The sequence below is a fragment of the Zeus faber genome (genome assembly GCF_960531495.2).
Source record: "Zeus faber genome assembly, chromosome: 17".
NCBI lineage: Eukaryota > Metazoa > Chordata > Actinopteri > Zeiformes > Zeidae > Zeus > Zeus faber.
Window position 1 is genome coordinate 10,222,357 of NC_137204.1, and position 21,433 is coordinate 10,243,789.

A 21,433-nucleotide genomic window follows, 5' to 3' on the forward strand; every position below is an offset into this window, starting at 1 on the left:
ACCTCGACCCTTCTTTTTCTACCTCCCTTTCTCCGTTTTTGTACATTTTGCAGATTTTAGCTATTTCTCTTATGCAATTGAACGGAAGTGATCCCCCAAAAAATGGTGACCGGAGTCCCTCACAAACCACAGCAACCGGCAAACTTCACTTTCCCTGTAACAGAGTGAGTAATAGTTTCAAATACGCCTCATTGCACGAATAAAGCATGTCCGCGGCCTATTTTAACACCACTGTAACGCCACCGTACGGCCGTTTGCTCCTTTGCAAACACTTCCCTGTTTGTGAAACAAAACCTAAAAGACACGACAAACAGTGCCCTTTGCCCCATCATGTCAACTTCCTGCTGAGCTGCATCCTGTACTCGCTATGGAAACCACATAGAAATCGAATAGAAATAGAATAGAGCAGCCAGAAAACAGAACAGCTATCACCACATCTCAGCTCTGCCTCAGCGCTTCGGATTAGAAATCGGACCGAGTGCTGCATCCCGAGGTTTTCGGGAAGCATGTCTCAAAAAATTATTCTGAGGTGTTCAATGCTGTGTACAACAAAAACGAAAACGATACGAGAGCCTGGCTGCTTCAGCCCGCACTCTTCATCTAGCTCTGTGCAGTAGTTATGATTGACCTGCGCTGAGCCAATGGCAGACGTTGGAGGAAGCAGAAGTGGTTAATGTGTAACAAACCACAAGGTGCAGCCCGTCGTAGATATGTGATAACGCCCACAGTCAGCAGGACCATGGTTCTAATGGTGGACGAGGCAAACACAGCAGGATTAAATAAACACCGTGGTGAAGATTAATTTGGTTTGAACCTGGATCCGGCTGCCGTCGGCTGTTGATAACACGCCACCAAGAGCACCGCCATGGTTTGTGTCACACTTCTCCTCACTTTTTGAACGCTCCACTGTACTTATACTCTTACGGTACCTCTGCTGGACTAATTTGTATTTATACATGATACAACTTACGTCATTTGCCATTATTAAGTCATTTATTAAGTTACCAAAGCAAGCTGCTTTTTAATATATTGTTTTATTGCTGATAATACTGTATGTTATGTACTGCACAAATCGTCAGAAAAAAACTATATTGTTTATCATTAGGTTTAGTATTTAACTGTAATTGTAATTGTATTGTGTATAGCCAACCACCTTTTCAATATTTGCCGTTTTCTTTTTCTTTTTATTCCATTGCTTTATCATTATTTTTGCCTATTTTTCTTTATGTAAGCTGTTGCGGACACTGCCATATCCCCTTGGTGATGAATATTTATCTATCCATCTATATCTATATATATGCCTATCTACATGCATTCAACCCATCTATCTATCAGCCCAAGAACTTTGAAGGGTATAATATTTAATTGTAATTCTCAAAATAAACAGCATCTGCATATCGTGCATAAAGAAAAATTCTTTATGTAAGCTGTTGCGGACACTGCAATATCCAAGATTCAAGATTTTTTATTTGTCACATACATATACATACTTTCATACATATATGCAGTGAAATGTAATGCAACGCACCCGGTGATAGCACACAATATGTCCTAGGAAAAAAATTATTTCTAATAGACCGACTAACTGACTCCTAAAACGTAATACAGTAAGTTGAATACTTATAGAATAAAATTAAAATATATAGAATAAAATAAAATACAAAAAAAATAAAATGAAATAAAATGGAATAGATAGCGGGAATATGCTTATGTATATACAATATCCCTTTGGGGATGAATATCTATATCTATATACTGTATCTGTGACGAATAAACCTCTTGAATCTTGAATCTATCTATCTATATGCCTATCTACATGCATACATACCCATCTATCAGCCCAAGAATTTTGAAGGGTGTAATATTTAATTGTAATTCGTTAAATAAACAGCATCTGCATATCGTGCTGTCGGCCCCAAATGTTGACACTCCCACGGTATCTCCAGTGTTTTGGTGGTTCATCGTTCTCTCCGCCGTTTCCCCGTCTCCCAGGCTGACGTCAGCCCTCCGCCAGCAGAAGTAGCTTCCCCCTCTTCATCATCCAGCAAGATGGACCAAGTGCAAGGCCAAGTCAACGAGGTAAAAGTGATCCTGAAGGACAACATCAACAAAGTGCTGGAGCGGGGAGAGCACTTGGACGACTTGATGGGCAAGACCGGCGAGCTCCAGGCGACTGTGAGTATCTCAGCGCGAGCAGAGTTCACATTCTCCACGTTAATCAGGTGCATATTGGGAGTCTCGGCAAGAGGCTTTTTGGCGTCCAAATTAACCCTGTTCGCCCCGTTTGCTCTGTCTGCAGGCCGACTCTTTCCAAAGAACTTCCACTCGGGTAGCCAGAAAATACTGGTGGAAAAACATCAAGATGATGATTATAATTGGTGTGATAGTACTTGTTATTGTAATCCTCATAATCCTGTTTGCCACAAAAGTCATATAAATGCAACTGGTTTTTCAAAGTGCTAAGGGCAGCGTACATCAGCACAAGGGGCAGCTAAATCGAGGTTGTGTACATAAGGATATGATTTTATTGCTACCGTATTAGACGTAATTAGACGATATGGCTATTTTCTTTCTTCCTGTATTATCATTTTGGAGTCAGCACCAGGTTTTATGCTTTGGGCCTATAAACAACAGGTTAAGGCTAAATAAGAATCTTCCTTATTGTACCCTACTGGTCAAAGTGCAGATGTTTCACGTTGCATATCAGGAAACCTTTTGTGCAAGAGCATGGACGGAGCTCCAGCTGGATTATATGGAAATGATGTATTCCAAATTTGATTTAACATCTTGGTTAATAAAATATATATCAATATATTAGTCTTGGAAATGTCCCACAACCCTGTGTGCATATCAAGTGGTTGAGAATGTCTGGCTTTAAAGCGATGAGATTTTCCCTATTATATGATTGCACATGTTTTAAATCTGTCTGATCCAATGCTCACTTAGTTCTATTATTGCATTCTCATTAAAGATAGAAGGACGAAGGTCATGATAAGTGTTGAATTCTTAGCTTTGGTAGGAATGTCGAGCTTCGGTCACAAGCGGAGCATCACCAAAAGGCCAAGGACCTCCTTTACCCTCCGCTAGTCAAATTGTGATGAAACATACTGTATTAAGCAATAACATGCACTTGATAGTAATATAGTAAAATAGTGAGATCGGAACCAATCTGTGTTTATTTTTTTATTTTGCCACAATATCAGAGATCTGTGATCCATTCCACTGTGTGTGTATGTATGTATATATACATACATACATACACACACACACACATACATACATACATACATACATACACATACACACACACAGTATACTGTATGTTAATGCTGATGCGATTGTAAAATCAGGAACAACATATGCATTATTAGACTGAGATCTACAATAAAAGGCTTAATATTAATGTAATAACTAACTTAAAGAGTCTGTATTTTTAACTGCTTAGCATATCCAACACAATCTGGAATAAGTACTAGATGGGGCAATTCACAAATAAAAACTTGACATGAAATAAAAAGACAATGTTGAATAAAGCTCTTTCGTAATATAATCATTTTACACAGAAAAAAAAAAAAAAAAAATCTAAAGGAGTTACGAATGTAATGAATACAATGCTAAAAACGGTGGAAGAAAATTCTTCTTTTTTAAACCTCGACCCACTAGAACTCTCCGCCTGGATGCCGCCGCCCGTCCTGCCGCCGCTCCTCCAAATGACACCGATGGAGCTTCAGTCACTTTGAAGCCTGGAAAAAAAGAACAAGACACATAATTACGCCAAAGATGATCAATACAACGGGCCTTAACCACAGAAAAAAAAACATAGGAATCCCCCGTGTTTATTACGTCCAATATAGGAAAAAACTGAGGAAAATGTTTAAAAACTTTACAATTAAAAACAGTAGTTAGTCCATAAGCTAGAAATCCTGAAGTGCAATAAATTGAAGAGGTCAAAGCCAAAAATACCAAACGAATGAAAGAAGCTTTCAATTGAGCAAAAATGTACACATTGAGGAAAACATTACATGCAAATTTCTGGAGTTGGAGCGATACTTTGGTTCTTCCACATTTAACAGAGGTTAAGAAGAGGTTTTGTTAGAGGAAAATTAACATGGTGTCAAAAAGAAAGAGTCTTTTCCCAGCGCCGTCAGTGACACAAACAAATACATGTACGAAAAAAATAAAATATAAAATGATGCACTTCTTCACACAGTAATATCTGAGTACAAACCAGGTTTTAGCTCATGGACTACTGGCTATTACTGCTACGAGTCAAGTGCTAAACAAAGAAAGCAAGCATTTTAAGATAAGATTAGGAATACATGTATTAAGAACAACTGGAAAGTCCAGAGAATGCTGTACATATCCTTTGAAAAGCAAATAAGTTAATTTGGTTGTTTCCCCCCCCTCCCCCATTTTAAACCATTACTTGTTGGGGGGGCCTGTAAAGAATAACAAATCACATGTGTGGATTTTATTCGTTTACATTACATACAATTTGCAAAGACTTAAGATGAAAAAGAAAGACGACAAAGCTGGACGTGTCCCAAAAAAAAAAATGGTTTAGTTTAGAAATGCTGGAATACGGGATGTTGGAAGACCATACCAAATGGCAGCATTCGAGAGCGTATGCTTCTCATACCCGGTCCGCATTGAGCGGGCCCTGAGAGTATCTGGAAGTCAGCTCATGGCCTGCAAGGAATCTCCGCTGGCAGGTACAAACAAGGTATGTCAGAGTTAGGAGACAACATTCTTCCTTTTTGGTATTGTTTTATTTTTCCTCCCTTGCACATCCTTAACTTTTCGCATCCATTTACGGTAGTAGCAGTACGTTACCTGTTAACTTTACAGTGTAAAAAAAAAAAAAAAAAAAAAAAAGAAGGTGCAAAAGGAGGCAGCAGAAGGCCGGTTGGTAAAATAATCGCCATTAGACTGTAGCTTCTATGTTACCACTACTGTATAGCACTTGAGGGTGCTGAGAGAAAAAAAAAAATTACAAAGTAAAAATTACACAAAATTGTTACCGTACAGAAACGTAAACAGAGCTACGTAATTTAAATTGGCTGTAACACTCAGCAACTGTACATACCTACTTGTAAATCTTGTCAGCCTGGTGTTAGTACGGCTTGTAGCTGTTTTGGTGGCCGCCGCGCCTCAGGGACTTGCCATATCCACCAGGTTGATCTATACATACAGCACAGCCCGGTATTAATAATATTTCCTACATATTAAGTATATTTAATCTGACGTATCCAAAAAAGTCGACCGCTTACCGTCGTAGTCGCCGTATCCGTAATAGTTGTTGTAACCAGAGTAATCATAGCCGCCGTATCCGCCGTATCCCGGATTGTTGTAGCCGTAGTTCCCATAATTCCCGTACCCTTGATTCCAATAGTTGCCATAGCCCTGGTTCCAGTTTTGACTTGGTCCTGCAATTAGAAATTGATATTTCCACCCATTTTGTCATAGGCTTTACAGAATTTGGCTTAAAAAGGCATAGAATTTCTTTCCAAGCAACTGATTGAGATCAAGAGATTAAAGAGGTTTATTTGTCTTCTTCTTTCGTATATCATCAGATGGCCAACTCAGTGTCATATAGCCACGCCCTCGTCTCCAGTCCTAGGTCATATAGGTTTATTTGTCACATGCATATACATACTTTCATACATATATGCAGTGAAATGTCTTAAGATCAAGGGGCATTGTTCACTAAGAGTTCCTTTATATATAATTAATAGATAGGGAGAGTGGGCCACCCAGATATATTAATGGCCGCCAAAGTATAATTGGCGACCCATTTTAGAATTTTATATTTTTATCCGTCCGAGAGAATGGAGCCATCTGCGATCAATTAACTAGGGCTCCTTCTCTGGTATTACGATGGAAGATGCGCACACGGCTCTGTGGTTCAGAAGCGCGCCAAGCAGGAAGTGATGCTGCGTTCAGGGGAACCCCCAACTCCTGCGCAAAACACCAGAGAAAATCAGATCCCCCAATTTCCATTATAGCTAGTCAAAAATGTAAAGTATCTTCAGTCGTGGTCCTTCTCCGGAAACTCGCAACTTCAGTAGTTTTACAAACAGTTGACGTAGAGAGAGTGTTTAGTGTAACAAACATGAAATAACACACTCCTTTCACTCACCCCCTCTGCCTCGAGATCTGGCTGAGTAGCCACCTCTGCCTCCCCAGTGCTGCTGCTGCTGCTGCTGCTGCTGCTGCTGCTGGTACTGCTCCTTCGACATGGCCACTTTTATTTCACACTGATCCATCAAAAAAATCAAAAATAAACAAGTCATCCATCAGATATGCAAAGTGCTGTGGGTCGTGGGGGGGGGGTCGGATTGCGGACGCCCCGATGCCCCTCTGTCTCCCTCTCCCTCTGCAATCCTATAAGGGATTATTTAGGTTTTAAACCAGACGCAACCGGTAAGCCAAAGTACGTACGATAAGTAATTTACTGTCTTTGCAAACAAGGCACAGGACGGAGCACCGGGTCTCATCGGCCGCAGCACAGAGGTTCAGTTAAAACAATGGATTAATTAGGCGTTTTATAAGGGTAGCAAAAGATAAAAGGATCCAATCATATAATCATCCCGGGAAAGTCTGTCCTGGTCTGCGTCTCTGCTCCCTGAAGGAGGCGGCGGCAGCGGCTCCCCCTGACTGGCCCCCCACCCCCAGGTAACAGGTGTGTGTGTGTGTGTGTGTGCGTGCGTGTGTGTTATGGGTGTGGGTTAGGGTTAGTTGTGCACTCTGCAACGCCGCATTGTTCCTCCAATATCTGAACCGAACTGAACCAAACCAAAGAGCGAGAGAAACCCTGTTTCAAATGACCCGGAAACAGGGTTTTCAACGGTGATTTATATGCTTATTAGCAAAATAAAAGGACAGGAAAAAAATCGCCCAAAAGATCGCCTAAAAAAGAAATAAAACCGCTAATGGACTCAGCCAATTGCCGAATTATAGTCGTCCAATCGCCCAAGCCTAATGGGTTGCTTACTTCAACACAAACGACGCTAAAGGCCGCACACACCTTGCTAAGCCCGATGTTGTGGTACTTTTTCTCCATGATGGTCTTCACCGGCTCCTCCTCCTTGAAGGTGATGAAGCAGAACCCCCTCCGCTTGCTGGTTTTGTTCTCCATGGGCAGCTCGATGGACTCCACCTGGTCATACAGTCAGTATACACCTAAGCCTTTAGAGGTCATGAAGCGACTACGTTGTTGTTAATAAAAGGAACGGTGGAAATGTATCGTTTTCCATGATTTCTCCTCCATAATGACGTAATCCCACCATTGAATAAATGCCAAGGAAATGCGTACCTCTCCAAAGGCACCAAAGTACTCTCGTATTTTCTCCTCGGGAGTGTCGGGAGAGAGGCCGCCCACAAAGATCTTCTTGATGGGCTCCTTGTTCTTCATGGCTTTGGCTCTCTTGGGGTCGATAACCTTCCCGTTGAGTTTATGCTCCTTCTGCGAGGCCACCTTCACAGGGGGAGACGCAAAGCAACACATTTCTGTCGACGCAAAGGCTTTGTTAAACAACGGCGTTTTCACCACTAAATGACATATTCTTTCACACTAAGTCATTCAATGGCGGCCCGGTGATTGGTACTCATTAACATTGGACCTCTTTGGAAACAAAATATACCTCCCTGAAGAGCGAGACTTTAATACAGGAATATACACGAAACAAAACCACAAAATGCACGAGACCCAAGAGCACGTACCTTGTCGACGCTTTCAGCCTCTCTGAACAGCACAAAGCCGAAGCCCCGGGAACGGCCGGTCATGGGGTCCAGTTTTAGTGTGCAGTCCACCACCTCGCCGAACTTGGAGAAGTAATCTTTCAAGTCCTTCTTGGTTGTGTCCCAGCTCAGTCCACCGATGAACATCTTCCTGCGGACGGAAATGGACACATTAGAGGCTGAGGGCCACCGGAACCGGCAGCCGAATAGGCCTGATATATGCCTGTATACACCACTTTCCCACCTTCGACCGGTGGGCCGCTGTTTGAATCGGTGTTTTCAAACTTTTTTACGTGCTGTATGTGTGTAAAAGAGAGCGGTATCGTATTTTCCCCCCAATTAGAATATGTAGGAAACCCCTTTACACTGCATCCATACGCAACAAAAATATATGAAAATAAAAAAAAACATTTATCGCCATCGTCGCAGAAGCAGGCGTCAGCCTTACACCTGCATTTGAAGTACTGTGGTCAAAAACGTCACCTCCCCACCCATCCCCCACTCCCAACAATGACATCCGCGTTTCCATTAGTCTCGATGCAAATGGAAATAGAACTCTCGGAATCGGGGAACCAGGAGACAGAGCTGGCCTCTGGGTGGCAAAGGGGCATTGATCCGTCAGCACCCGGCGACTGAGTTTAATTCCGATCTAAATCCTTGAGACGCCGGCGGGAGGGAAACACCGACCACGCCAAGGAATGGGCAGGGTGAGGCACACACACCACATTGTAAACAAAGGTGTCAAAACGTTTTATCCCGCATTGGTTTCTGTTGCATGGAGACGTGTCATCTCGTCGGCCACAGCCATCTTCACCACTTTCGTACGTACAACCATTCAAAATGACCGGGCATGTTGATGTCCATCAGCATATGCAACATGTCAGTGGCCGTTCAAAGATATTGTAGCAGCTACGGCTCCCATACGCGACGAGACAACGCGTCTACCCCGACTGTCGGGTTTATAAAACCCAGGACTTAAACGACGACAGCGGCCGGGTAAGGTGGAAAAAAAAATGGTGGTTTCCGAACCCTTCGTCCTCTTCGTTCTTGCTGGCGTCGATCCTGGATCCCTCCGAGTCCCCCTCTCCCCCCGCCGGGCCACAGTCCGCGGCGGCGCTGGCCATCGGCTCGTCGCCGCTCGCCTCTCCATCCTCCTCCATTTTCATCGTCGCCGGGTCGTCGCCGAGTTCAAGCTCCTCCGACATTTCAGGCTCCGCGTGTGCGACTCGCTCGCTAATCTGGTGACAAACGTCAAATTCCCGGTTGTCGTGGGGGCTTCTTGCAGTTCTGGCCGGGCGAGCCGCGGTGACGCTACACTGACCGGGGCGTCGAGCGGTCGCGGCGCTCAGCGTCGCGACGAAAAAAGCAAAAGCGGAGGTTTCGTCTCGGTGCTCGTCAAGGAGAATGTCGAGGAGACGAGATAGTTTTAGGTTTTCATGTCGATCCGTACGAGTCGCGGACTGTGTGAGGTTTTCTTCTCCTTCTCCTTCGCCTCCAATGGCGACGGGACGACACCGACTCGAGGCTCCCCAGCGCCGCCGGTGGCGGTGGACGCGAATTTTCGTTACACGGAAGCGCGACGGTGCGTTCGGGGCAGATGAGCTTTCACCCCAAGCAGACGCATCCAGATCCATGATCCAATTCACTGCATTGAAAGCATACAGAGCAAAATGTGCTAAATTCACTACTATGGAAAGATGATGTCCCACAGCTGCCTTAGCCAGTCCCGATCTTCTAAATAACATTTTTTTTAAAATTTTTAATCCAGTATAATATGAATAGAAAAACTCAACCAATCTGTATATTTGTTGATCTGGTAAAATGCGATGAATACTGTATATAATTATTTTATGAAAGTGAACACATTATGTTGTATACTGTACATACATACAGTGTATAATTTGCTTATATATTGCCGATAATGTATACCTTTGCGTCTGACTTGTTTGATTTGTTTCTTCCTACTTGTTTTTGCACAGTCTTGGGAGTTTATAATTTCTTTATAAATTGTCCCTTCACGACGTGCCTGCATCGTACTGCTTGTATGACTGCATGTGACAAATACATATCTGTGATCGGGAAAGGTGCGCACCGATGTTTAAATAAAAAAAAAAAAAATCTGAACGACGCACTGGAGTGACAGACAGACAGACAGACAGACAGACAGATAATATGTTGCGATGCACTTGAACAGGGCATGTTGGAGTTTGAGGAAAAATAATATAATAATAATAATAATAATAATAATAATAATAATAATAATAATAATAAGTCGATATACTTAAGCAGTCGTTTTGGCTTTTGACCGAAATAATTATCTGGTTCTAGAAAAAAGAAAAGCGCTCCAGTGCTGCCATCGTGCAGCGTCAGGAGGCGCAGCCCTTCCAGCTGCTCCACTGGACCGTGTCTGCACACTGGGTGGGTACTAGTCACTAGCTCCGTGGGTATGACGGTACACAAGCCAACCTTGTTCGCGGACAAATAATAATTGAAGCGATACGACGACGCATCCCTTTGCCTTCCTCGGTGACCATCTCGTCCGTGTGGTATGTGCTTCACCTGTGTCAAATCTAGGCGCGCTCGCTCTTAACGTTTTGGAGCCGTAAGACCCAGGCTAACTGAAGCTAGCCCGCTAGGTGGAGACTTGTGGAAAATGGCCATGGTTGCAATCCCTGCCCGCACCAGTGCACTGCTGCTGGACATAGAGGGGACGACCACGCCGATAACCTTCGTAAAGGTGAGTTGGGTGGAAGGCTGCATGCCGGGTTAGTGAAGGCATTGGCTGGCTGTTCCCATTGTGCGCCATGCAGTACACAGCCACCGGGCACGTTGGCTAGCATGCTGTTAGCTAGCCTGCCTTTCTCCTCTCCCAGTTCGATTCAATTCAAAGTTGAAAATTCTATGATTCTTTAACGTAGGTGCGTTTTCATTTCTGCAGCAAGCGGAAAACAAAAAACAGCCATTAAATAAAACAAGATTTAAAATTTTGCAGTGAACACACGTGTGTGTGTGTGTGTGTGCTGTAGGTGTGAGAGTGAAGATAAGCTTAAAAATAGAAAGTTGTAAACATTGCTTTAAGTACCTCAGCTAGTATCAGTTATTTGTTTCAGTTATGTTTTTCACCATTTTTGTGTCCAGGAATTTTTCTGGGCGGGTCTTAATTGGTGGCTGGATGACGCACTGGAGCCATACTTAGCATGGCCCCTCCCCTAACACTAATGCAAAGCCTAGAGTGTATTAGCAGAAGTCGGTGTTTTCCCTGTATAAGTACGGGCCTGCCATGCCAAAGAAAAAACAATTCAACACCAAAAATAACGGCACCGTCGGCCGAGGGGAAAACCTTTTTTTTTTTTTTTTTTTAAATAACAATGTATTTTTTTTTTTGTTGGAATGTAGAGCTCATTTATGCTATTTTAAAACATGTACAAACTAGGTTTGTTATAATGCAGACTAAACGACTGACTGTCTCCGTGTCAACATTATAATCAAATAATAATAAAATCAAATAATTTTTGTAACGGCCTATTCAAAACATTCTAAAAACGTCACTGTTCTCCAAAATAGCCCATTAAAAAATAAAAAAAGGAATGGTACTGTTTTCCTAATTGGAGAGGGAGCAATGTGCACCTGCACCGCAGTGTGCACTGAAGGAGTTTTGCTTCCTCACTTTGCTTGAAAATGGCGAATTTTGCATAAGATTCGGAAGGTCTCACAAAACCCCGCAGCACAATGAAAGTGATGATCCCATGAATCGGAATGGGGGCTCGGGCGCACCTCTGTCCGGTCCATCATGCATATATTTAGTCATTTGTGTATGTATCGTCACATTTATATATATTTATCGCCTCATTTCTTTATTTCAGGATTTATTTCAGAAACAGAAACAGTCTTTAATCGTCACACGACACTCCACAACACATGCTTGCACACACACACACATGCACATGCTTTGATGGTGGCCGGTGAAATGGCTCCTCTGCTTTTGACCCATCCTGGCTTGTCCTTCCTCCGGGGGCACAGCCAGGAGCAGTGGGCAGCGTACGTGGACGCGCCCGGGGACCAGGTGATAAGTGTCCATCGCTGGTCAGACGATGATGGGTGCATGTTTTTGGTGGGGGTCCTTACTGACGTGAGGTGGAGGAAACCCCATGTGAACACGGGGAGAACATGCAAACTCCACACAGAAAGGCTCCTATTTGGGAGATAACCCGCCGGAGCACGGTGCCAACAGCGCCCCAGGCGGGAATCGAACCCAGGACCTTCTTGCTGTGAGGCAGCAGTGCAATGCACTGCACCACCGTGCCACCATTTCATAGGCATATTTATGTTTACTTGCAGTGATGACAGTAATGAGCTCAACAGCGTGGTGATGTCACATGGTCGCGGTTTCTCTAATCAGTCACTTCAAATGACTGCGCTCACCTGCATTTCTGTGGGCGGTGTGAACTGTGAATTCTGGGCTACAACTCACATAACTCATGATTGCTTTTGATAGCAATCTATCCTTAAATTTAGGAATTTACTAAATAAAGACAAATCTTCACCTTTGGTAGGTGAAAAGAGACCTCGGGAACAGGCTGCAAGGAGAGCACTTGGGGGCATGCATAAAGATTTCAATAAATTTGCCTCCTGTGGCAGAACTTCCGTATCCTGATGCCATGGTGAGATTTTTCTCCAAACCAAGGAAGATAAAGGGCACTAATGAATCATGCACATTGTGTTCATGATGCGCTAATGTTTTGCAAAGGTTTTTGTTTACACAGCTTATTTTCATGCAATAAATGCAGCTTAAGTCATCCTCTCCTTGTGATCACTTTGTTTTAAGTCTTAAATATAACAAGCAAACAAAACATTTAACGCAAATATAAGTTGCAGACGGCCTGCTGCGACAACAGCGCCAATATGCCATCCCGTGTTCCTTGTTCATTTAGGGCTTTCTCGGTGCGTACCACCAGGCCTGGAAAGAATTCTTAGGGGGAAACAAAGGAGGTTCCCAACCACAGCGACCAGAGCAGCTCTGCAGAGATCGGCGATCTTTTCTCCAAACAAAACAAATAAAAACTTTTTTGTAGATGTATTTAATGTACTCCATTTCTTAACTGAAAGAAACAAAAACAGCCCCGTGCTTCCTGTGCCGTGTCATGCATGGCAACTTAACGCCCTTCTAGATGCACCCCTCGCCATTTTGAACTGCCCTCCAGGCCTGCACTTGAGTGGCTGCACCTTTACCATGAATGGGTGTGGTTTCAGTGGGCATGCCCCCAGTGTTTCAGAGTGGAGAATACTGCTTACGGCGGGTTATCTCCCAAATAGGAGCCTTTCTGTGTGGAGTTTGCATGTTCTCCCCGTGCTCACATGGGGTTTCCTCCACCTCACGTCAGTAAGGACCCCCACCAAAAACATGCACCCATCATCGTCTGACCAGCGATGGACACTTATCACCTGGTCCCCGGGCGCATCTACGTATGCTGCCCACTGCTCCTGGCTGTGCCCCTGGAGGAAGGACAAGCCAGGATGGGTCAAATGCAGAGGATCCATTTCACCGGCCACCATCAAGCATGTGCATGTGTGTGTGCAAGCATGTGTTATAGTGTGGTGTGTTGCGTGATAAATAAAGTCTGTTTCTTCTTCTTTCTTCTTCTTCTTTGTTCATGATTTTGAAACCTAATTTTATTTAGTTGGCATTTTTTTTTAATCATTCAAATCTGGCTGGGTGGTTAATAACACATCTTTCTGTGGTGTGACAAAATCAGAACAATTGTTATTTTTGCTTTACACAGACTTTAAAATACTCAAATAGCTCATACATGGCAATTTAAAAATATGTAGATATCTAAATAAAGATGTACAAACTCTGTGCTCTATAAATTTTTCATAGGGCTGTGCGATATGTGCGACTGGCTCTTCCTATGGGCGAGAGAAGCCCCTTTCCCACATGCAATCTGTTACATTGCTAGATAAAAATATACGGAAAAGGATAGGTAGTCATTCCCGCATAGCCTCCTTTACAGAAAACTTCTGTAGCGAGTATTTGCCACCCACAGATAACTGTTTCGGATACAGTGTGTAATGCTCATGCAAGACAAGGCAACAGAATCTGTTTTACGACCAGTGCTTGACTCTTGTCTCCCCGTCTCACGGACTCAACTCCCTCCGCTGACGGAGCCGGGACAGAGCCCCTGTCCCCGGACACAATAACCCTAACCCAGTGTTGTTAAATCGGTGTGATCATTTTCAACCTTTCCTGTACTCTCTGCCTCCGGAGAAGGAGCATTCTCCACCCATTCTACCTCTCCCTGTCCGCTCGTTCCTGCTCCGGTGCAGCGGGCGGGCAAGCCAAGTGCTTGTGCCCGATGTCCCCCACCGCAACCCAAACTGTTATTGTAATGCACACTGACAGAAAAAATGTTTTGTTTTTTTTAACTGAACATACAACCAACTCATGACAATACTGTTAATGATTATTACTTTGCCCTCGCTATTACCTCCATGGTGGAAACAAACAACATTGTGATGAGGAGGATGAATAGGAAAGAAAAGTCACAATTCAGTAATTATTCAAGTATAAGTTTTCATCTTTTATGTGCTGCACCTTGTAATATCTGTTTTTGAAAGGCAGTTCATAGACAACAAACCCTCTGTGACAATTTGAAAAAACAGTTAACTTCAGTTTGAGGAAGAATTTCTCAATTTAAAAATGATGGAGGAGGATCTCCGGCAACCAAGGTAACGGCAGTATGTTACACTTTGCAGGACATCTTGTTTCCATACATCAGGGAACATCTAGAAGATTACCTGTCCACCCACTGGGAAGAAGACGAGTGCAAACAAGATGTTCATCTTCTGAAGAAACAGGTATAGTTGGGGGACCAGAATTTATGGAACTGGCCAATAGTATTATACATTAGACACATTCAATTAGTATAGAAGCATAGTACTAGTATAGAAGTACTAGTGTATGGTTTTATATAGCCATTATAATTATAAAATATTATAGTTTTACATCTTTTAATACATTTCAAGGCCCAGAAGTACATCGTCTTTCTTAAAGTAACCCCTAATTTTACTTATCACAGTAAGTAAAAAAAGTAAGAATTTATTTCACTTTTTATTATTATTATCATTTTAACCTAGGGAATTCAGCTGTTTGGCACTGCACATATCGATTTTCCCACATGACGGACAGTGGCATACATACTCTATCAAGCTTCTGTAAGGTTCTAATCATTTTTACAACTTTAATTGGATGTCAGATATGTAATCGGTAAAAAAAGAAAATGGTATTAATACCATTCTTGTTACTGTCCAAATTGTAAACCATTGAGTTACAAAGTTGTCTGCATTTAGGTCGAGAACAATCAATTATATATCAGCAAGTTAAGGACACTAGGTTCGAATAACTGCTTTAAAAAAATGTGTATATCATGACTATTTACTTCAAAAGTCATGTCAAGAGTTTGTTTATTCAAAACAAACAGTCGTTTATTTGGTGAGCGACAACTACATTAGATTACATTTTCGACCCAGACACGGTATTGGTGTGAACTGGGGTTGCCAGGTTTCCATGACAAAACCAGCCCCATTCAAAAACTCAAAATATACCTATCCCAAACACTTCACACAACTTTCCAAGTCCAAAGTATCACCAAGGTCCTGAAATGGTCTTTTATTATTTAAGAAACCAACAAAGTAGCCCAATTCTATGGGAAAACCGTGGACCTGGCAACCCTGGGACCAGTCATATTTTCAACTTGGCAGTCAAATCACATGTTCAGTCCACTGAATCTCTTCACACACTCGGCGCTCCTAACTTAAAAAAAAAACAAAAAACGCTGTGACCCGGTAGGAGGAAGAGGATGTCAAGAATAACCGGGCCCGTCCGGTCCACGTGCTGGACCAGACGGTTCACACGGATGAGGAGAAGGCCATCAGCGAGGTGGTAGAAACCGTGCTCTGGCAGATGGCGGCTGACAGGAAAACCACAGCACTCAAACAGATCCAGGGCCACATGTGGCGGGCGGCGTACTCCGCAGGGAGAATCAAAGGCGAGTAAGTAGGCGGTCTTTATAAAAAATAAAAAAATCTATTATATATATATATATATATATATATATATATATATATATATATATATATATATATATCTATATACACACACACACACACACACACACAAAAGTTAGGGATATTTGACTTTCGGGTGAAATTTATGGAAAATGTAAAAAGTTCACGCTACAGTGATATTATATCATGAAAGTAGGGCATTTAAGTAGAAGCATGCAATGGTGATTTCCTCATCTCAAACAATTTATTGAAACAAAAGCCAACAACAGTGGTGGGTTTACCACAACAAAAAATGTCAATGTCTCAATAACTTGTCATGTGCCCTTGAGCATCAATTACAGCTTGACAACGACGTCTCATGCTGTTCACAAGTGGACTTATTGTCTGCTGAGGCCTGGCCCCCCACTCTTCTCGAAGGGCGGCCCTCAGGTCATTGAGGTTCTGGGGTACAGAGTTAGGAGCCTCTACACGGCGACTCAGCTGATCCCATAGGTTTTCTATGGGATTTAGGTCTGGAGAAAGTGCCGGCCACTCCATTTGAGGTGCCCCAGTCTCCAGCAGCCGTTCCCTAATGATGCGACCTCCATGAGCTGGAGCCTTGTCGTCCATGAAGATGAAATGAGGTGTGTTGTTCATGCAGGGGCACAATGACTGGATTAATGATGTTATTCAGGTAGTCTGGGCTTGTCACTGTACCATTCACAAAGTGTAGGGCAGTTCTGTATTGACTAGACACCTGCCCACACTGTAACACCACCACCACCAAAGGCTCGTCTGGTGACAACAGTGGCTGATGCATAGTGCTCTCGTTGACGTCTCCAACATCGTTGGCGGCCATCATTTCTGCTCAACGTGAATCTACTTTCATCAGAGAACAGCACTGACGCCCACTGGTCCCTCGTCCAGTGTAAATGCTCCCTGGCCCATGCAAGACAATGATGCCTGTGCCTGGTGGTGTGGTCAGGTATCCTTGCAGGTCGTCTCGCACGCAGACCACGCTGATGTCAATGGTTGGACGTGACACTTGGTGCCTCTCACCTCCCTTAAATGTGCCTGGAGTTGAGTGGCATCATCATCTGCTTCCGCAGGGCACTGTTCACAATGAAGCGCTCATCAGTGTGGGATGTGGCCAAAGGACGTCCACTTCTATGCCTTTCTGTGACTCTTCCAGTCTCTCTGTATCTCTGTTGCAACCTGCTGATGACACTCTGTGACACTCTGAGCTCAGTGGCCACTTCCCTCTGAGAACATCCTGTTTGAAGCCTCGCAATGGCGAGGACCTGTTGAGCAGTTGTTAGGTGTCGTCTTGGTGATGTCAAAATGTGAACAGCATGATGAAGAGGCCTTTTTAAATACCAACTCTAATTGAACCAGGAAATGTATTGGTCGATTCATGGATCAAACACCTGTTGTGAATTTTGCCGTTCAGCTCCTTGTGAGAGAACAGCAAGTTGTGCAAAAAGTACTGAAACACTGAACAGTTGGACATGTGCATTCAAAAGTTTAGAGAAGGTCAAATTAAGTTCACCTGTAAAGGTTATAGTGCATTTTAGGTTCATCCTGAAATTTTACCCGGAAGGGGGGGGTGCAATAATAAGCAGTTTTCGTGCATGTGTTGTGCCATTTGTTATTCAAATTCTGACAGTTCTGCTGGGACTTATTTTACTACTAAATTGTATTGTACCATTTCATTTGGGTTCCAAGGCCGATGAACAAAATGTCTGCAGAGTGGTGTTTTCTTTTTTCTATTTGTTTCTATACATATCGATTCTGAATATTTGAAACCGTTTGAATACTCAATTATTCGTTACTCATGGTTATAATTTGATATACCAGTAACAGCTGCGCTTCCTCACTCTCTCTTCTCTTAGACAGTCACACACTGCTGCAGTGCCCACATAGTCGCCGTCTTCACTGGTCTCATTCACGCCGGTTTGTTATTGTGTTACTCATTAAAAATGGCAAGTGCAGAGCCTCCACGACTGGTTTTGAAGGGAAACGGCAGGAGGGCTGTTTGGAATTGCTTCGCATTTGATGCAAAACGTAAACCTCACGAAGAGAATTGGAGTGGAGTTTTTTTTTTTCTCTCCTCCAGGCGCTGCGCCATGCGTGCATTCCTGTGTCAATTTTCCTGTGATTTTATTTTCATATTTATTTTTGTTTCCTAACTTTTATAAAACAATCTTTTAAACACAACAGTTTTTAGTTCAGGTTCAATAAGGGAACGGAGGGCAGATCATGGGTGCCCTGATGCGCACCATCGCGGGTGTCCCGAAATCCCCTACCTCGATGCCCATTCACGCTTAAAAAAAAAATAAAAGGGGCACCGTGGGAAACACAGGGCAGGTGCTCAGGCACCGTCAGACCCCCCCCCCCCCCCCCCCTCCTCATGTGCCTGCCTGTGTGTCCACACTGTCCCCGGCATCACAACAGTTCCCTGTTCCGTTCCGTCGCTATGGGACTGAATTTTGTAAAAACTGGATGTTTTTGTGCAAATACTTTTTTTTGTAAATAATAAATCCTGCATTTCTGTAACAGGGAGACTATTTCCTGACCATACTTTAATATGACACAGTTGAATGACGCAGTTTATTATATATATTTTTTTGATCGTTTATAATTTATTTTTCATTCATAGTCTTCATTTTGTTTCATAAGTTTAGTTTTTTGATTTATTTAGTTGATACATTTTTATTTAAAATAAGTGCACTGCAGAGAAAATGCAGACAAAAATATTAGTGTTAAATATTCATTTCAGTTCAAATGTTAAGTTATTTGTTATTAATTGTTGTATTTTATCTGATGCAAAAAAACATATCGGCGTTATATATCGGTAACCCCCACTCTCTGAATATTGGCATCGGCCATTGAAGTAAATAAATGTTTATTTAATTGAACAACTTTGACAACCCTTGGTCATGTTGGTTGGATTGCAACCATTATCATGGCATAATAGTTGTACTTTATGTCAAAATAAGGTATTTACTTTTCCTTAACGTAAAAATATTCTCAAATGCGTCTATGCACATATCATATCTGGTGACCTGAAAGCATTATGTTGAGTGGAATTGGAGCTCTGTTATTGAAAATAATATATATATTTTTTTGTTGTTTTGGTGAAAACAGAGTTTATCAGGACGTCGTTCCATCCATTAAAAGATGGCGAAGGCACGGGCTAAAAATCTACATCTACTCCTCTGGAAGCGTGGAGGCACAGAAGCTGCTCTTTGGATACTCGGTGGAAGGAGACGTCTTAGATGTGAGCAGCTTTACTTTCCCTGATGCCGTACTGTACTTGGCAAAGGTTTACGATATTAACAAACCCACTGGTTTCTAATGGGATGCTCCTTTTCATTTCAGCTATTCGATGGCCATTTTGACACAAATATCGGTGCCAAAGTAGAAGGAAAAAGCTATGAGCGAATCGCCGAGAGGATCGGCTGTCCACCTGAAGAGATCACCTTCCTGACGGATGTGTCCAGAGGTGGGTGGTGTTTGGTTTCCCTGCAATCAGGATTTGTTTTCCTGATGCTAATCGCTGTTTACATAATTAGTGAATGAGCAATTGCAGGATGGGACCCCCAAAAAACGTTTAATCTGCGATATTAACATATAGTTAAAACATGTTATTCACAAATTATTCAGCATTTGCTCCATTTCGGATTATTTCACCTGCTGGCCACTAGTTGGTGCTGTCGACCTCTCCACGCCCCCTTTCCCTCATCTATGCTTAATCGCTGAAATAGTTGAAACCAAAGCAAAATTTTGCCTAAATGTGTGGATAATTTGACGTCCCCTGTGATGGCAAGTATTTTTTGAGAAGCCATCCAAAAGCGACCCATTTACTCTCTCAGATAATGGCACTTTTGCACATTTTAGTATGTTTTTCCGTTTTTATCATAATGTACGCTACTGTACTATATGTAGCATACTGTACCGCATACTGTGTCACTGTTCAGGGTTGTTCGTGATGCCGTATTGCTGCGCCGTACTGTTGTATACTGTGCTGTATTATCCCAAACACTACCTCACTTTATTCACATGCCACTTTAATTCACATGCCACTTTAATGCACATATCTGTATATACATAATTGCCTATTCCATATACATAAGCATATTCCCTCTATCTATTCCATTTTATTTCATTTTACTTTATTGTATTTTATTTTATTCTATATATTTTTATTCTATTCTATAAGTATTCAACTTACTGTAGTACCTTTTAGGAGTCAGTTAGTTGGTGTATTAGAAAGCAATTTATCCTAGGACATATTGTGTTATCACTGGGTGCGTTGCATTACACTTCACTGCATATATGTATGAAAGTATGTATATGTATGTGACGAATAAACCTCTTGAATCTTGAGTAAGCGTCGGATGAGGGAAACTAATCAACCGCAATGGGGAGCATTGAGTTACACAACATCCATTTCTTATTGGTTGGTTACTGTGTTGATTACCCTGTTGTAGCCCGGTTTGGTCGGAGGTGCCAGTATTAGGCCCTGTCCATGCGTTTACGGGTATTTTTGACGGATGGTCTTTTCTCCGCGTTTAGGCCTCCTGTCCACACAAAGACGTCAGTGTACGTCAGTTATGCTGTCCGGTGTCTCCATTGAAAAGTATCTCCGGTGGTGTCTGTATTGCGTTTTAGGGGAAATCCCCACATGCGTGGACGAGGCCTTAATTTCCCGCCTTCAATCTGTGTTTTCAGAGGCCAAGGCGGCGGAGGACGCCGGGCTGAACGTGGTGGTCGTGGTCAGGCCTGGAAACATGGAGCTGACCGAGGAGGAGCGCGGCCACTACAGCCTGGTCACGTCCTTTAGCCAGCTGGAGGTGATGGGAAGCACTTAACGCTGCGGGCCGTAGAGGAATAGAAAGAAAAACGTATTCTCTGTGGGCCTAGATTTTCCTTGTGACTCCCCCATCTCTTCACTCACCCCCCTTTTTTTTTTTCCCCCCTCAACTTTTTTTGTTGTGTCTTGAAATGAATGAACCGTAAGAGTAATTAATGGGAGCAACCGATAGAGATCAACAAGTAGCGCCAGAGTCCGGCCTGTTAGCCTTTACTTCTTGTGTTTTGAGATGACCGGCCTTCCTTGTGGCCACAGGTCGCCCAGGGGTAGTAATGTGGAAAATGGCCTTTGTCCTATTGTGACCTTTTGTTTACACGGGGGGGTGGGGGGGGGGGAGACATGGGTTGTCCCCCAAACTGAACTGCATGACACCTTCCAACCTTATCTTTTTACGTTTTAAATAAACAACATTAATTGCCATTGTGTACCTCTTCAATGTTGGCCAATGCTTACTAAAGCATACATTGTGTGTATTATGTATTTTCCAACCGTTGAAAATCACTTTTTTTTTTATGTACAGTTGTTTTTGTCCTTTGCATTTGAATGTGTTTCAGGTGTATGACATGTTGCTCGTGACTGTATTGTTTAAAAAATATATGTGTTTTGGCAAATAGCGTTGCATTTGGCATTCATGCTGCTCAAAAATGTTTTAACTTCAGAAGTAATCGGTTATTTATTTCAAAGTTTTAAGTAAATAAATACCTACATACGTCCACCAAATATAAAAAGTACTGTGGCAGTTCTCCTACCACACGCCACCCAGGTGGTGTTTTC

General features: G+C 42.8%; 3 protein-coding genes across 7 annotated transcripts; 2 read left to right on the forward strand and 1 right to left on the reverse strand.

The window, feature by feature from the left end:
• The first annotated feature begins 730 nt into the window (after positions 1 to 730).
• Positions 731 to 3,030, forward strand: LOC307243217 (vesicle-associated membrane protein 8). Its single transcript, XM_080017899.1, has 3 exons — positions 731 to 868; positions 1,993 to 2,175; positions 2,300 to 3,030. The coding sequence occupies exons 1-3, from the start codon at positions 866 to 868 to the stop codon at positions 2,435 to 2,437; spliced, it is 324 nt and encodes a 107-aa protein (XP_079874025.1). The 5' UTR covers positions 731 to 865; the 3' UTR covers positions 2,438 to 3,030.
• A 140-nt stretch (positions 3,031 to 3,170) lies between these two features.
• Positions 3,171 to 9,263, reverse strand: hnrnpd (heterogeneous nuclear ribonucleoprotein D). 5 transcript variants are annotated; one of them, XR_013844613.1, is made up of 9 exons: positions 8,770 to 9,263; positions 7,723 to 7,891; positions 7,316 to 7,477; positions 7,028 to 7,159; positions 6,140 to 6,257; positions 5,271 to 5,426; positions 5,091 to 5,181; positions 4,604 to 4,705; positions 3,171 to 3,743 (listed from the first exon to the last, which is right to left on the reverse strand). XR_013844613.1 is itself a non-coding variant. In XM_080017890.1 (8 exons), the coding sequence occupies exons 1-7, from the start codon at positions 8,943 to 8,945 to the stop codon at positions 5,114 to 5,116; spliced, it is 981 nt and encodes a 326-aa protein (XP_079874016.1). In that variant the 5' UTR covers positions 8,946 to 9,263; the 3' UTR covers positions 3,171 to 3,743; positions 5,091 to 5,113. The 5 variants fall into 5 exon arrangements, 4 of the variants coding, with proteins under 4 accessions (XP_079874016.1, XP_079874017.1, XP_079874019.1 ...); XM_080017890.1 differs by lacking the exon at positions 4,604 to 4,705; XM_080017891.1 differs by having other exon boundaries at positions 3,171 to 4,705.
• Positions 9,264 to 10,177: 914 nt separating this feature from the next.
• Positions 10,178 to 20,957, forward strand: enoph1 (enolase-phosphatase 1). Its single transcript, XM_080017894.1, has 6 exons — positions 10,178 to 10,477; positions 14,494 to 14,595; positions 15,587 to 15,789; positions 18,931 to 19,063; positions 19,165 to 19,288; positions 20,518 to 20,957. Exons 1-6 carry the CDS (start codon positions 10,394 to 10,396, stop codon positions 20,655 to 20,657), a joined length of 786 nt encoding a protein of 261 aa, XP_079874020.1. The 5' UTR covers positions 10,178 to 10,393; the 3' UTR covers positions 20,658 to 20,957.
• Positions 20,958 to 21,433: the final 476 nt, after the last annotated feature.

Excerpts from the sequence above, each read along its gene's own strand:
- hnrnpd (XM_080017890.1), bottom strand. The coding sequence starts at position 8,945 with ATGTCGGAGGAGCTTGAACTCGGCGACGACCCGGCGACGATGAAAATG. Across the intron at positions 7,160-7,315 it reads ACTTTGGTGCCTTTGGAGAG|GTGGAGTCCATCGAGCTGCC; the intron begins GTACGCATTTCC and ends CTGTATGACCAG. Across the intron at positions 5,182-5,270 it reads CGGATACGGCGACTACGACG|ATCAACCTGGTGGATATGGC; the intron begins GTAAGCGGTCGA and ends CTGTATGTATAG.
- LOC307243217 (XM_080017899.1), top strand. Across the intron at positions 2,176-2,299 it reads CCGGCGAGCTCCAGGCGACT|GCCGACTCTTTCCAAAGAAC; the intron begins GTGAGTATCTCA and ends CTCTGTCTGCAG.
- enoph1 (XM_080017894.1), top strand. The coding sequence starts at position 10,394 with ATGGCCATGGTTGCAATCCCTGCCCGCACCAGTGCACTGCTGCTGGAC. Across the intron at positions 14,596-15,586 it reads TTCATCTTCTGAAGAAACAG|GAGGAAGAGGATGTCAAGAA; the intron begins GTATAGTTGGGG and ends GTGACCCGGTAG. Across the intron at positions 19,289-20,517 it reads CCTGACGGATGTGTCCAGAG|AGGCCAAGGCGGCGGAGGAC; the intron begins GTGGGTGGTGTT and ends CTGTGTTTTCAG.